This window comes from Henckelia pumila, chromosome 4 (genome assembly GCF_033568475.1).
Source record: "Henckelia pumila isolate YLH828 chromosome 4, ASM3356847v2, whole genome shotgun sequence".
Taxonomy (NCBI): domain Eukaryota; kingdom Viridiplantae; phylum Streptophyta; class Magnoliopsida; order Lamiales; family Gesneriaceae; genus Henckelia; species Henckelia pumila.
Window position 1 is genome coordinate 5888577 of NC_133123.1, and position 12413 is coordinate 5900989.

Consider the following 12413-nt stretch of genomic DNA (forward strand, 5'->3'; position numbering starts at 1 on the left):
TTCGCTAAGATAAATAAATATATATAATGTAAAAGAAAATCACAAGAAAGTTTTCGTTATTTTATCCTGGACGACCCCTTCATTCCCTGCTAGCATCAAATACTTGTCTCTTCTTGTAAGTGTAGTGCATTCAAACCCCAACACATTGCTCAACTCTTTCTGTATATAATTAGCCACTTCGCAGCAAGTTTTCCCACCGGCACAAGTCAGCTCCTTGGCCAACTTTCCCAGAATTTCAACACTGTAGCTTGGTCTAGGATTCATCATAAAAAATATGGGGTCCAAACACTTGAAACCTCTCGCTGTTGTCCCATAAAACATGGTCACGCTCGTGTTCATCGCGACAGGAACTATATCGTCCGCCAATTCCGCAAACAAAGAGCTGAATCTCAGCAGATACGGCTCCCTGCATGTAGTTCCTTCCGGGCATACAACCAAGTGACCTTCTTTCAACAATTTCTGCATAGTTTCACCGTCTTGTTTTCGGTCTCTCGTTAGCCTAACTGTTTTTATCGGAGCCAAGATTTCGGACATTTTGCTGAGGCTGTAAGTTACAGCAGTTAAGGATTTACCAAGTGAAATGCTAAGAAAAACAGGATCAAGAAGGGTTCTGTGAGTGCAAACATAGAGTACTCCTTTGCCATTTGGTGAGATGTTTGGGGCCGATCCCTTCACTCTCAGGTTGATTCCGCTTAAAGAGCCTAAGAAAATGGCCAGTTTGAAAGGAAAACAGACTCCAACAAAAATTCTGAAGATCGAAAGTACAATCCCGACAGGAAGCCACATGAACATGGAGAGAGTTGCAGAGGGAGTGGGCAAGAAAGCTAGCCGGCCGTCATGAAAAACCAGAGGCTTTGGATATTTGTTTCTTGGCATCACTGAACTTGGATTGCATTTGGTGTCTTCTTTGTTGATCACGTATGCTTCCTGTCAAAAGTTTGGCAAATCATTCAGTCCCACAGAACAAGATAAAAAAATTAAGCAAATTAGGGGAAATTGAAAAAAGATCACATGATCATCAACATATAATTTTCTTGGATAAATAATTTACACAAAAAGTCTAAACTAAAGGCTTCATGCATACCTTGCATAGGGAGATAAATAAGTGGTCATCAAAGCTTGAAGTTCCAATACCAAGATCTGGCCTTTTATCACCTAAGAATTCTTTAAGAGCCTTATACTTTACAAGCAACCCAGCATCAGATACCAAACCAGTGAAAAACTTTCCTAGAGTATGCAACTCGGTCCCTACAACAGAATCAACACTTAGATATTCCTTAAGAAACACTTCCACCATCACTCTCGGCACACTCGTGAACACCATTTTAGCTCCTGCTGAATCCAACACCTCATAGGCATGAAGATTCAGATTCTCAAGATAAAACTTAGGCAGAACAGCTCTCGAAACACTTTCCATGTCTTTACACTTGAGCCCACAAAAAGTAATGAATATCATCATCCTCATTTTCAGCTCATGGTTCAAAACACAAAGAAAAGGACATGATAAGAGAAGCAACAGAGCTCTGAAAATGCTGCCACCTTCAAATGCAACAAGCATAAGGTAAGGAAAGAAGGATTGGTTCCTTAGCAATCCTCCGTGGATATCACAAACAACGGTTTGCGCCTTTCTTCCATGCAGATTGCATTTGGTTACACTCGGATACAAAGGGAATTGGTGAGAAATTTTCGTGGTGAATGGGTTTTTCAGCAAGAAACCATGGTTCTTGACTTTCATTACAGCTCGGTAGCAAGAGTTGGCCAAAAACTGGTACAAGAACCAGTCTGCCAATCTGAGGAGCACCATTGGGAACTCCATTGTTTTTAGCGGTGATGTTTTCATTTGAAAGTGTCCGAAGAAAAAAGTTATATGGATTCTGAAAGAAGGAGAAAAGCAGTATATATGGCGGTGAAGAAATAAGGGACATATATCAGTGGTATTTATAGTGAGAGGGAGGGAGTGGGGAAGGTTGACCATAACAAATTTGGGAAATGCTACGTGTACACATTGAGTTACATATTGAGTTACATGCTACACATGAAATTATAAAATTATTTCTTCACTTGAATTAGAAAAAATCTTTCCAAAATACATTAAGAATATTTATGTAATTTCAAGTACAATGTGTAACTCAACGTGTAACTCTCAGTGTACATGTAGTATCACCAAAAAAATTTTGTTCGCGTATTGCATTAATTGTCATGACTGAAATACCAATTATTGTCATTTTAAAATTATTATTACGTTTTCTGAGAAATTGCACTACGTGTGGTACATGCATTTTTCGAAGAAATTTCTTCAAACATTATGTGTTTATGTTACGTTTTATGTTGTAAAAGCATATGTCATGTGGACAAAAACTTTAAAAATGTAGAGTTTTAAATCTATATATTTCTTTATAGTATATTGTAATAATTGGTAGGTTATGTGTTGTTCACTGCCAAATGAATATTAAAAAAAAATGTAAAATGTTATCTGAATATGTGTGTGTTTTATAATAAAGATAGGTGTTTTGATTTTACAATGCGCGTTGGATTGTGGGCTTGGGACCTCCTGTTTCTATCACCATTCTTGAGATAAAGTTCAGAGAGGGCAATCAATGTTGTTTCAACTGAAACTCTAAAATTTATTTCTGATCAATTTTGACCTTTTTACTTGTATTTTTTAATGAGGGGAAAATTGACAGAGAGATGAAATCACTGCCGAAATTAATTAAGAATCCCACCAACTGTGCGTATATAGTTGACCTTTTTTTTTGTGCTTAAAAAATCTTTAACACCAAATTGTCTGTTTCATTAAACGATGATATAAAATTGTAGACTTAATTTCATGAATGAACTGAACTAAAAAAATTGTATATTATATATATATGTGTGTGTGTGTGTGTGTGTGTGTGTGTGTGTGTGTGTGTTATGAATAAATTGAATTCAATATTCTCAAAACATATAGGACAACTTCCGATGTTGCATTTAGGACGACTTCCAATACTGATATATTTAAAAAAAATTATTTATAATAATTTGCACGTTATTTACATTAATTACCTAGTTTAAGAGAGAAAAAGGTTTATCATCATGTGTGTGAACTTACATTTAAAATTTGAAACAAGCAACCTACAAATCAATTATTACAAGGAAGAGACAATTAGGGAGTTGTTAATTATAATTCCAATGAAATTTTAATTTCACCAAGAATTTAAACAATTAATTAGTTTGCTATTTACCAATGCAATATTATTGATTTGATCCGATTAATTAGTGGTTAGAATAATCGGAAAAAATGCATGCCAACATATATATCACATCATCATAATGAAAATTTCAAATTTGAAGGCATCTTTTGAGTAATTCAATTCTAACGTATATACGGTTTGAAATCTTCTTTGAATCCAAGCTCATGCAATTCTCGTTAAAAAGTCTGGTGAGGATTTAATCATTTGATGTGGATTATCTTATAATTCATTCTTGCATGAATTTTGCATGCAACTCTGTAAGTTTGAATAGTCCAACCACACCTAATATGTGTCCTTTTGGTAGTACATATGTATCTCAAACAATTCTTTTAATTAAATATTGTATATACAATTTTTGTTACATTTCTTCTAAAGTTCGGATTTTTAACATATCGTGCTATGTCAATTAATATACACAACTTTCTCAAAATTTTGAGTTTCTGTTGATCCTAATTGAAGACTCGAATGTTGTATATTGCTTTTTGTAGTCGATGCATCCATTTGGCGTTTGTTGGTCTCATTTGTATTTTATCATGTCACAATAATTTCATTTGCAACATGTTTAGAGTTTGAAGTAGTCTTCACGGGCTTGATGTGACATCAATTTGATATTGTTGATATACTTTGGTGTTTTTGGCTTTTTGCCATTCAAGCATTTCAATTCTTATGAAATATATTATATATACATTTTGAGCATAATATATTATATATACTTCCACTCAAAAAATATATTTTATATATACCAAGTACCAAGCTACAATCTACAATAAGATTTTGGCATTCATGAAACCCTAATAACATAATAATATTTTATGTTAACATTACCATTTACTAAATTTCTTAAACGAAATCTTGAACTGCAACTAATTTTAGTACAACACAAATCTATCATACGTACTTACACACTTGAACGTGGGTGTGCCCAATGTACTTATTTAAGTATTTCTAAAAATGACGAGATTTTTTTATACAACAGTAAGTAAATCATATGTTCTGAAGCCACAAAGGTATTAATTTGATGTCATAAACTCTTGGTTCAGATAGGACAAGAACACAGAAAAACAAGACGAGTCTCCAACTGTACATTGCCCAGAAAATCCTTACAGCTCTCCGACACTCAAATCAGCTCTATAAACTACTGTACACTTACCAGAACCGAGGGCATCACAATAGAATAAACCGAAAAACTGGGCAAGAATCCGCCTCGCCTTGTTCCTCTCCCTTTGTTAAATATCACTTGCTGCTATGACACATGTTGAAGTTCCACTGCCACTGCCACTGCCTCGTCGAATACCCCCAACCAAGGGGGAACGAAAATCCATATCCATCACAAGACGTTGACATTTTTATGTACGCGAGAATTTCTATACAAAAAATTAATAATGTTCCACCAATGATTATTGAGAATCTACAACTTCACCAACAGATTTAAGGTGCTACAGCTTCTCATCTGAATCGTCCTTTGGGCTGTCGAGGGAGTCTCCAGCATAAGATCCATCTGGCTGACGTATAAAAACATTCAAGTTGCCAGATGGAAAAGATTCCTAAGTATCCATGAAAAAGAATGGAATTAATTACACAAATTTCTTACAAGTTTGTACTGCAAAACCAGTAATTATGGTGAGTGGAGGAAATATACAAGGAAAGTTGTTTAGCTCGTAGCTAGAACTGGAAAATTCTTATGTGCCAATAAACCAAAATTAAATAGCTCCAAAAAAAACATTAATGTACCAGGTAACCAGTCCCTTGGCCCTCCGACTGGAAAATAATTGGTCGACAGCGTTTGTCTTCATTCATTAAACTCGAATTCTGGAAGTGCGAGACAAGACCTGCCTTTCCTTGGATTCTTGCATATGCCAAGGAAGCAACCTTTTCACTATTGAACTTTTCCCATTTCTTCCCATTAAACACCTAGCAAGATGTGCATGATCAATTGATTTGTCAATTGAAAGATCAATATGTTATAGAGAAATATTGCTTGAAAGTATATTAGATATCTAGAATTCCTGATTCCATAAAAAATTTTGGTGCACAAACCTGATAGAAAGTCACAATGTGTGAAGGAGACACCATATTTATGAAGGCATACCCCACATTGCACTTATTCTGGACCAAAACAAATACACATTGATCACCAACAGTGAAACAAAAATATATATGGATACAACCAAATGCGAAGTTACCTTAAAATCGATCGGTAAATAGAGAAAATCATATGTACCCTTGTGGGTTTCATCGATGGCTGCAAGCAGCATCTTCGACGTGTATCTTCAGAGATGTAAAGAAGAAAGATAAATAAAAATCAGCAATTGAAAATAAGAAACCCACACAAAGAAAATGATTGAGTTTTACTTGTTTGGGATGTTTTTAATCATCAAAGTGGTCCTGCTATCTTCACCATTCACGATCTTTTCCAAATCAAGTTGATACTGCCTTTTATTTTCCGTATGGGTACCACTCTCAGCCCTTCTATTCCGAGCCCGGTCAAACAGTCCGTCGTTAATTATCGTTCCCATGCCACCAAAAGAGCCATTCTCAAAATACAAAGGACCGTTTCTCGACAGTGGAATCATTCGGGAGCTAGGAGAACCACTTTCCGTAAAGTTTCCCGCAAAAGAAATTCCTCTGCTCGCAGCCCCAGGAGAACCAAGATGCACTGCATGAATACCATGGTTGAGACCATAATTTTTTACTCCAAAAGCTGCTGCTTGGTTTATATAGGATGGTTCTGGCGATTCTGGGAAAAATCCAAAATGCCTGTCTAGTTGAATACCAGATGGAGCAGATCCCACATGATGACCTGAACCAGCAAACGAGCCATGTGGACTAGTATGTGGAAAACCAATTCCTTGCTTGCTCAATGGGAATGGACGTCCTTTCAATGATGATGACCAGGGTGAAGAATTTAATTTTTCTGAGGTGATAGTAGGACTTCCCCAGAGAAATTGAGGACCAGAAAGCGTTCCATCACTCGAAAGCTTGGAATCACCAAATGGTGAGACAGGATCACAACTCGAACTTAACTTGGGATCATAAACAGAGTAAGGATGCTGATATGCAGCTCCTTGTGCTGTCTCAGATTTAGTAATTACTTGGCTAACCCTTCTGGGATCTTTACCTATAGGGGCCATCTTCGGAGAGTTCGAGTCATGGGTGGGAAGAATAGAGGCCAACCCAGGCAAGTGATTGCTTCCCCCAGGACTAAGACTTACCAAATTAGACATAGTCGGACTATATGCATGGAATGAATTGTGCTCAACTGGGCTGCCAAAATTTTGCCAGCTACCTACAAATAAAATGTCACCAGTTAAAGTTCCAAATTATGCAGGAATGATCCCAGAAACAAGAAATGGTTTTAGATACATAAATCGCCCATCAACATGCCTGGAGGAGAGTTGGCTATGGGCGAACCGACATGATGCAGGAAACCTAGGGCTTCATCTTGATCCGGCTCTAGACTCAGCTGCTGAATTAAGCTGCATAGAGAAAGAACAACCATTGTTGTTATAACTATACTTGAAATTTGTTTCCTACACCAATGAGTTTCGACGGAAGATTTGACAACAGTTCAATTAAAACTGTGGACCGAAACTAAAACTAGAACCTACAATATGAACCCTTTTTCAGTTTTGTTTTGAAATCACAAACCATATGAAGAACCTAAAGGTTCTATTCCCGTTTCCAGGAATTATAATAAGAAATTTTTTTCTTAAAAAATAAAAAAACAGAACTGAGGCCAAAATCGTAGCCAACTTAAGTACTCTAAATTATTTGACTTGCAGAAATTAAGTTCAATACCTGTTTCGAATTTTTTCGTTTAGCCAAAATCCTAATTCAAAATAATTTAATCTATTTGACAAATATAAATCAAATTAAAAACGTGCTTTTATTTAAACTTTAAAAATATCCATAACATTTTGTAATACAAGTAATCAATATTTAATCTAATTAATTTAATGGTGTGGTAACCTCAAAATCCGAACCACTATTTTTCTTAACCACGATGAATGAGTTCATAAAGTATCAGAAACCTAGGTTTCTACACGCACCGCGCGTTATTTGTAAATATGCACATGCTACAGGGTCTAACTTAAGAACAGCAACTAAAGAAGACAAGAAGTCAAATTTCACATTAACCATGTAGCAGTCGAAGTTAGATTGAGATTCTGCCATTCTTACTTTAACATATCACTGTGTCAACAACATAGATAGATATTCAAAAGTTTAAAATTCACCAGAAATTCAATAAATCTCAAACACAAATGGCATAGATCAGGGTTGCACAATAAAAGGAGAAAATCAGCATCTAAGGATTGATAACGAAATAATGTACCTTCTACGAGCTCCACCAGGTCGGCTAGGTTCAAGTTTTATGCGCTTCCCAGCAATGTCAATTCTATTTAAAGCCTTAAGAGCTGCATCCGCATCTCTTACGTCATAAAACTCGATAAACTTGTGGTGCCGTTTGTGTGGTGTTTCCCTTATCTGAGGTCAATACATCACAATAAAAATAGCAATTTAGCTATCAATGCAAAGAAACTCCTGGAGAAGAACGGTGACAAATTGGCACAACAGTGAAACATTACCTCCTTAATTTCCCCATAAGCTCCAAATATTTGGCGAAGATCATCATTGGACACAGATGCATCCAAATTGAAAACAACCAGAGTCCCTTGGTTCACATCCTTTTCTGATGGGTTATCCTGCATAAACCAAGAAACAAAGGATAAGAAAAAATATTCAATTCAAAGACAATTCAATTAATTATGATATGAATTATATCTTGGTTTGCACCTTTGGAATTGAAAAATGAATATCGAGTTTTCTTCGTCTCAGGGGCTTGTTCTGTAATGAACGCATTGCAGTTCGAGCAGCTCTGATATCATAGTAAGATATCATCACAAATCCCCTGTGCTTGCACGCAGTATAGAGAGTTCTGATATCTCCAAAATGCTATTGAGAGGGGGAGGAATAGTGAGAAAGGTAAAGTGGAAAAAGTTCAGTATTTTTACCCTAGTCCTGAAAATAAGTAATACCTAAATAATATTGATAATTTACACTTCCATCAAATGCACAATCCTTTGAGAGGCAAAATAAAGAATTTTCTCACAGTTTAAGGAATCTAATCATGTTTTTTGTTCAAATTAAAGCGATGTTAGTTAACAGGTAATTCTTTTGAGCGAAGACAAAGCAACTTGAGTCGATGTGTCAAGCTTGAACAGAAATTTACTAGTCAATTGGCACGGCTGCTGCTCTAGTCAGTGTGAACAATCATTGCACCATACAAATTCATACAATTCAATGAGTTTTCGTTCTCTTTTTGCAAGCAAAACAATCAAAAGGTGAGAGACAACTAAACTATGTGGACAGCGAACCAAAGAAACAGGATTATATTTATTTAGCAATACCTCAAAGAGAGACTTAAGTTCAGAGTCCTCCACGTTACTGTTGATATTCCGAACAAATAAAGTTCTTGAAGGGTGCTCTCCGTATGGATGCTCACCACTTACAGTTCCTGCGCCATTAGCCAAACCATAATGAGCAGCACTGGCTCCACTGGTAACATCAGATGTAGATAACCGTGATATACCATTGACTAAACTCTCATGGCTTTCAGATTCTATTTCCAGACCCCCTCCACTTTCAAAGAAGTCATCATCCAAATCCTCGAGTTGAGTCGGCAACCCAGTAAGATCGAAATCATCCATGAGACCGGCGAAAAGTTCATCTTCATCACCTGGAAGACCGCTTCCTATTGCACTTGGTTCGAGGTCTTCGAGTGGATCCCTATCTTCATCTCCCATACGAAATTTACTAAGGCTAGGAAAATCATCATCATTTGGTAGGCCAGTTTGTCCGGATTCGCTAAATTTAACTGATAAAGGAAGCATTCTAAGAAATTGTCTAAAGCAAAAAAAAGTAAAAACATTATAATCAATCATTCAATTGCAAATGCTCACATGTCTCATGTCGTATGACAGGTAACGAGGTAGAAAACAAGCTAGCATCACTAGATGTATGATATACATCAGTCCCGCTAGGAAGTCTCCATGGATTTTTCTCTTTTGAAGATGACGGTGAGAATGGAAGTTTATGACCTACATACACCAATATGCAATAATCAAGACATCATGGTAAACAAGAACGAATTCCTTGATATCATACGTTAACATCTGTTGTGAACAAATGATTGATAACACTTTGATGAGGACGACAGGGCTAAACTAACCAGAAACATTTTTCAACTGTTTCTCCATTGGAATCACTTCCTGCAGAAACAAAACATTAAAAGGAACCAAATCGTCATAATCGCTCTGAGCTGGCAAAGCCATAACAAACTGAATGTCAGCATTTCAGCCTTCGAGATTAGGTTTCTCAAAAATGCCTAATTGACACAAGGATAAAACAAAATGTTGATTGGGGGAAGTGCTACCTACATACAGTAGTATCACGAGCAGCAACCACAATCAATTACAGCTATCCAATCAAGTGTAACCAAAGATGAACGATAAATAAATATGGGTTTGTTAATTATAAAATAACAAAGATAAGAGCCTAGACCAAGTTTAGGAACAGCAAACAGATAGTTTCACTAATTTTACCGTTTCGAAGATAGCAATTACAGAAAACAAGCTCAAAACCACACAAACACATTGTAAGTCGAAAACAAGATTTTGACCTTCTATACCAAAGCAGGGTACAAATAGCAAAAGCTGTATCAGAATTACAAATGAACAAAGCTTGGACCATAAAACCACTTGATGGATGAAATAAAAAAAATTCTGAGTGAGAAAAAAAAAAAGGACAATAAATAAGGGACAACTACAAAAGGAGGCATTTATAACGAGTTTTTATGTTCTAAACTCAGAATATAAGAATCGAAGTGAGAGCGTTATTCATGTGAAAACTCCACCCGTAATCGGTGAAATACAAAGGATACATATAGATCAACCCGTTTAAAGAAAAATACAAACCCCTTTTGGTCAAACTACGCCCAGGCTTCAAGAAGGAAAAAATCAACAAGAACATATTTTCCAAATCACATAAACGACCACTATCCGTGAACTTCAATTGGAACAAGGCATGTCCAAAAAAAAACACAAACCACCGAGAAGATTTCATAATTTAGGTACTGCACAGTGCACACCATATAAAAATCGTAACTTTACCTACAAAATATCTGAATTGGATGTTTTCAATAGAAACCATTACCTTTGAATACCCAGTTAAGCATAATACAAGCAAAGGAAAATAGAATAAAAACGAGACCAACCTCAATTAAACAGTCAAAATCGAGCATAAAAATCCCAAAACAACAGAGATATAGAAAGAAAGAAGGGGGAAAGAGTACCTCATGAGCAAGATGAAGAAGACTGATAACTGCCAAAAAAGAAGATGTAAGATAGAGAAAGAAAGAGACGCAAAGAACAAAAATAATTTTTTATTATTTATCAAACCAAAAAATCAAAGGCTTGATTAAAAGGGAGGCCACTGGAGAGTAAACCACAAATTTACAAGCCCGCAAAAATCGAACAAATCAAATCAAAAACAGTATCGTAGAAGCAAACAAGTTACTCTCTTGTACTCTCACTCCTCCCCTGCATAATACCCAGTAAAATGTCTGCAAAAGAGACGGAGAGAGCTAAAAAATAAAAAATAAAATCCCACAGAGATGGAAAAAGGGTACGATTTTCTAGGGAAGAGAGAAACCCACGAAGCAAAATGGTCCAAAGGGAACAACACAGTGGAGAATGATTGGAGGGAAAAGAGATGGATGATTGATTTTACTTACCAAGAAAATTGAATTGATTATTCTTTAGATTAAATTGTTTCAAAAAAAATTCAATCTTTTGTTAATTGCAGATACGAAATATCCTTGCTTAGTTGCTTTTACATTGGTGCTTCTTATTAATTTCCCATACCCGTAAGGCGCTGTTTGGCACTCTGTCTAAGAACAGAGCTCTCCCAAATATGATAATTTAGAAAATTAACTTATGTTTGGCTGACATCTATGGTATTCTAAAAAAAACACATATTTGATAAATTAAAACTAATGTCTTTATGTACGCGTAAATAATTATCTGAATATTATTTTTGTCATTTTAAAAATAATAATTTTTCTATGTTTTTATTAAAATTGATGCAACCATCTAAAGGTTTTTGAAATTAGATAAATATAATATTAAATTTATAAATGTAGATAAATATAAGATTGAATAATTTAAAAAAAATTATTTCAGGACGATAAAAAAATTTAAACAATAAAGTTATAATGAAGAAATAAGTGTAGTTTTAAATAAAATTTCACCAACTTAATTTGAAGTTAGTTAATATGAGGCATTATTTAAATTACATAGGAAGATGTTATTTTTAAAATAATGATAAATATTATGACATGACAAAAAAACAAATTCACCAAAATTATATATCTAGTTGATACTGCTAATAGACATATTAAAATGGGCGAAGTTTGTCTGGTTGATCCAACCTGTATAGAAAATTAGGTGAGTTTGTTGGCAATTTTTCAACCCATTAAAATGACTGTCGATCCGCGGCCCGCTCCGCTTAATGATCGGTTACGGGTCAGCTAGTCCCAACTCGTCTAATTTCGCATAAATTGAGATAAAATCTGCGGTTCAAAACCAAATTATAACAACTCCAACTTTAAAAATAATTATATATAAGTACGTCATCTAAATTAATTGGTGATTTAATTTTTAAAGGTCTTTCCATGTGTTTTTTATGATTATTATAAAATCCTTCATCTGTTTAGATATACGTGTGTGTGTTTTTTATTCACATAAGAACTTGAAGAGATAAAAATTGCGATCGTTAATGTGCCTCTCTCCTCCTCTTCCTAATAATGCATCCAAACAAACCTTTGGTGTTTTGATTATTTTTCTATTAGTTGCTATATTTGGCTGCAATTAAATTTGGTTTGAGGTCCGTTGACCGTACAAAATTCATTGTTCAGGTGTCTTATTTAATACAGTTTATATTTATAATTATATTTATACGGATATAAAATAAATAAATAAATAAATAAGGCTCAATTTTCCGTAAATTACAGGAAATGCCACCCGGCAGATTGTATGGCAGTTGGCCAGTTCATATGGATATTGATAAAACTATGCGGCAATTGCAGTACAAAAATTGTACAACCCACGCCATCAAATTTGAATT

The 12413-nt window shown here is 35.2% G+C and overlaps 2 protein-coding genes across 11 annotated transcripts; both read right to left on the reverse strand.

Moving 5' to 3' along the window:
- LOC140866953 (glycerol-3-phosphate acyltransferase 1) lies at positions 1-1886 on the reverse strand. Its single transcript, XM_073272016.1, has 2 exons — positions 1085-1886; positions 1-927 (listed from the first exon to the last, which is right to left on the reverse strand). The coding sequence occupies exons 1-2, from the start codon at positions 1838-1840 to the stop codon at positions 40-42; spliced, it is 1644 nt and encodes a 547-aa protein (XP_073128117.1). The 5' UTR covers positions 1841-1886; the 3' UTR covers positions 1-39.
- A 2246-nt stretch (positions 1887-4132) lies between these two features.
- LOC140860023 (protein MEI2-like 2) lies at positions 4133-11088 on the reverse strand. Of its 10 annotated transcripts, XM_073262763.1 has the most exons (15): positions 10945-11005; positions 10806-10851; positions 10582-10610; positions 9460-9499; positions 9191-9328; positions 8639-9105; positions 8025-8183; positions 7817-7933; positions 7564-7715; positions 6615-6706; positions 5583-6516; positions 5414-5498; positions 5268-5336; positions 4962-5141; positions 4134-4774 (listed from the first exon to the last, which is right to left on the reverse strand). In XM_073262763.1, the coding sequence occupies exons 4-15, from the start codon at positions 9485-9487 to the stop codon at positions 4667-4669; spliced, it is 2529 nt and encodes an 842-aa protein (XP_073118864.1). In that variant the 5' UTR covers positions 9488-9499; positions 10582-10610; positions 10806-10851; positions 10945-11005; the 3' UTR covers positions 4134-4666. The 10 variants fall into 10 exon arrangements, with proteins under 10 accessions (XP_073118858.1, XP_073118864.1, XP_073118866.1 ...); XM_073262765.1 differs by lacking the exon at positions 10806-10851 and having other exon boundaries at positions 10918-10994; XM_073262760.1 differs by lacking the exons at positions 10582-10610; positions 10806-10851; positions 10945-11005 and adding an exon at positions 10443-10489 and having other exon boundaries at positions 8639-8745; positions 8821-9105; positions 9460-9549.
- Positions 11089-12413: the final 1325 nt, after the last annotated feature.

What these genes read in the sequence shown, in the direction of transcription:
- LOC140860023 (XM_073262757.1), bottom strand. Translation starts at nt 10,464, where the DNA reads ATGCTTAACTGGGTATTCAAAG. An exon ending in CTTATGGGGAAATTAAGGAG is followed by an intron (nt 7,716 to 7,816) that starts GTAATGTTTCAC and finishes TATTGACCTCAG; the next exon opens with ATAAGGGAAACACCACACAA. An exon ending in GCCAACTCTCCTCCAGGCAT is followed by an intron (nt 6,513 to 6,610) that starts GTTGATGGGCGA and finishes ATTTGTAGGTAG; the next exon opens with CTGGCAAAATTTTGGCAGCC.
- LOC140866953 (XM_073272016.1), bottom strand. Translation starts at nt 1,840, where the DNA reads ATGAAAACATCACCGCTAAAAACAATGGAGTTCCCAATGGTGCTCCTC. An exon ending in TATTTATCTCCCTATGCAAG is followed by an intron (nt 928 to 1,084) that starts GTATGCATGAAG and finishes AACTTTTGACAG; the next exon opens with GAAGCATACGTGATCAACAA.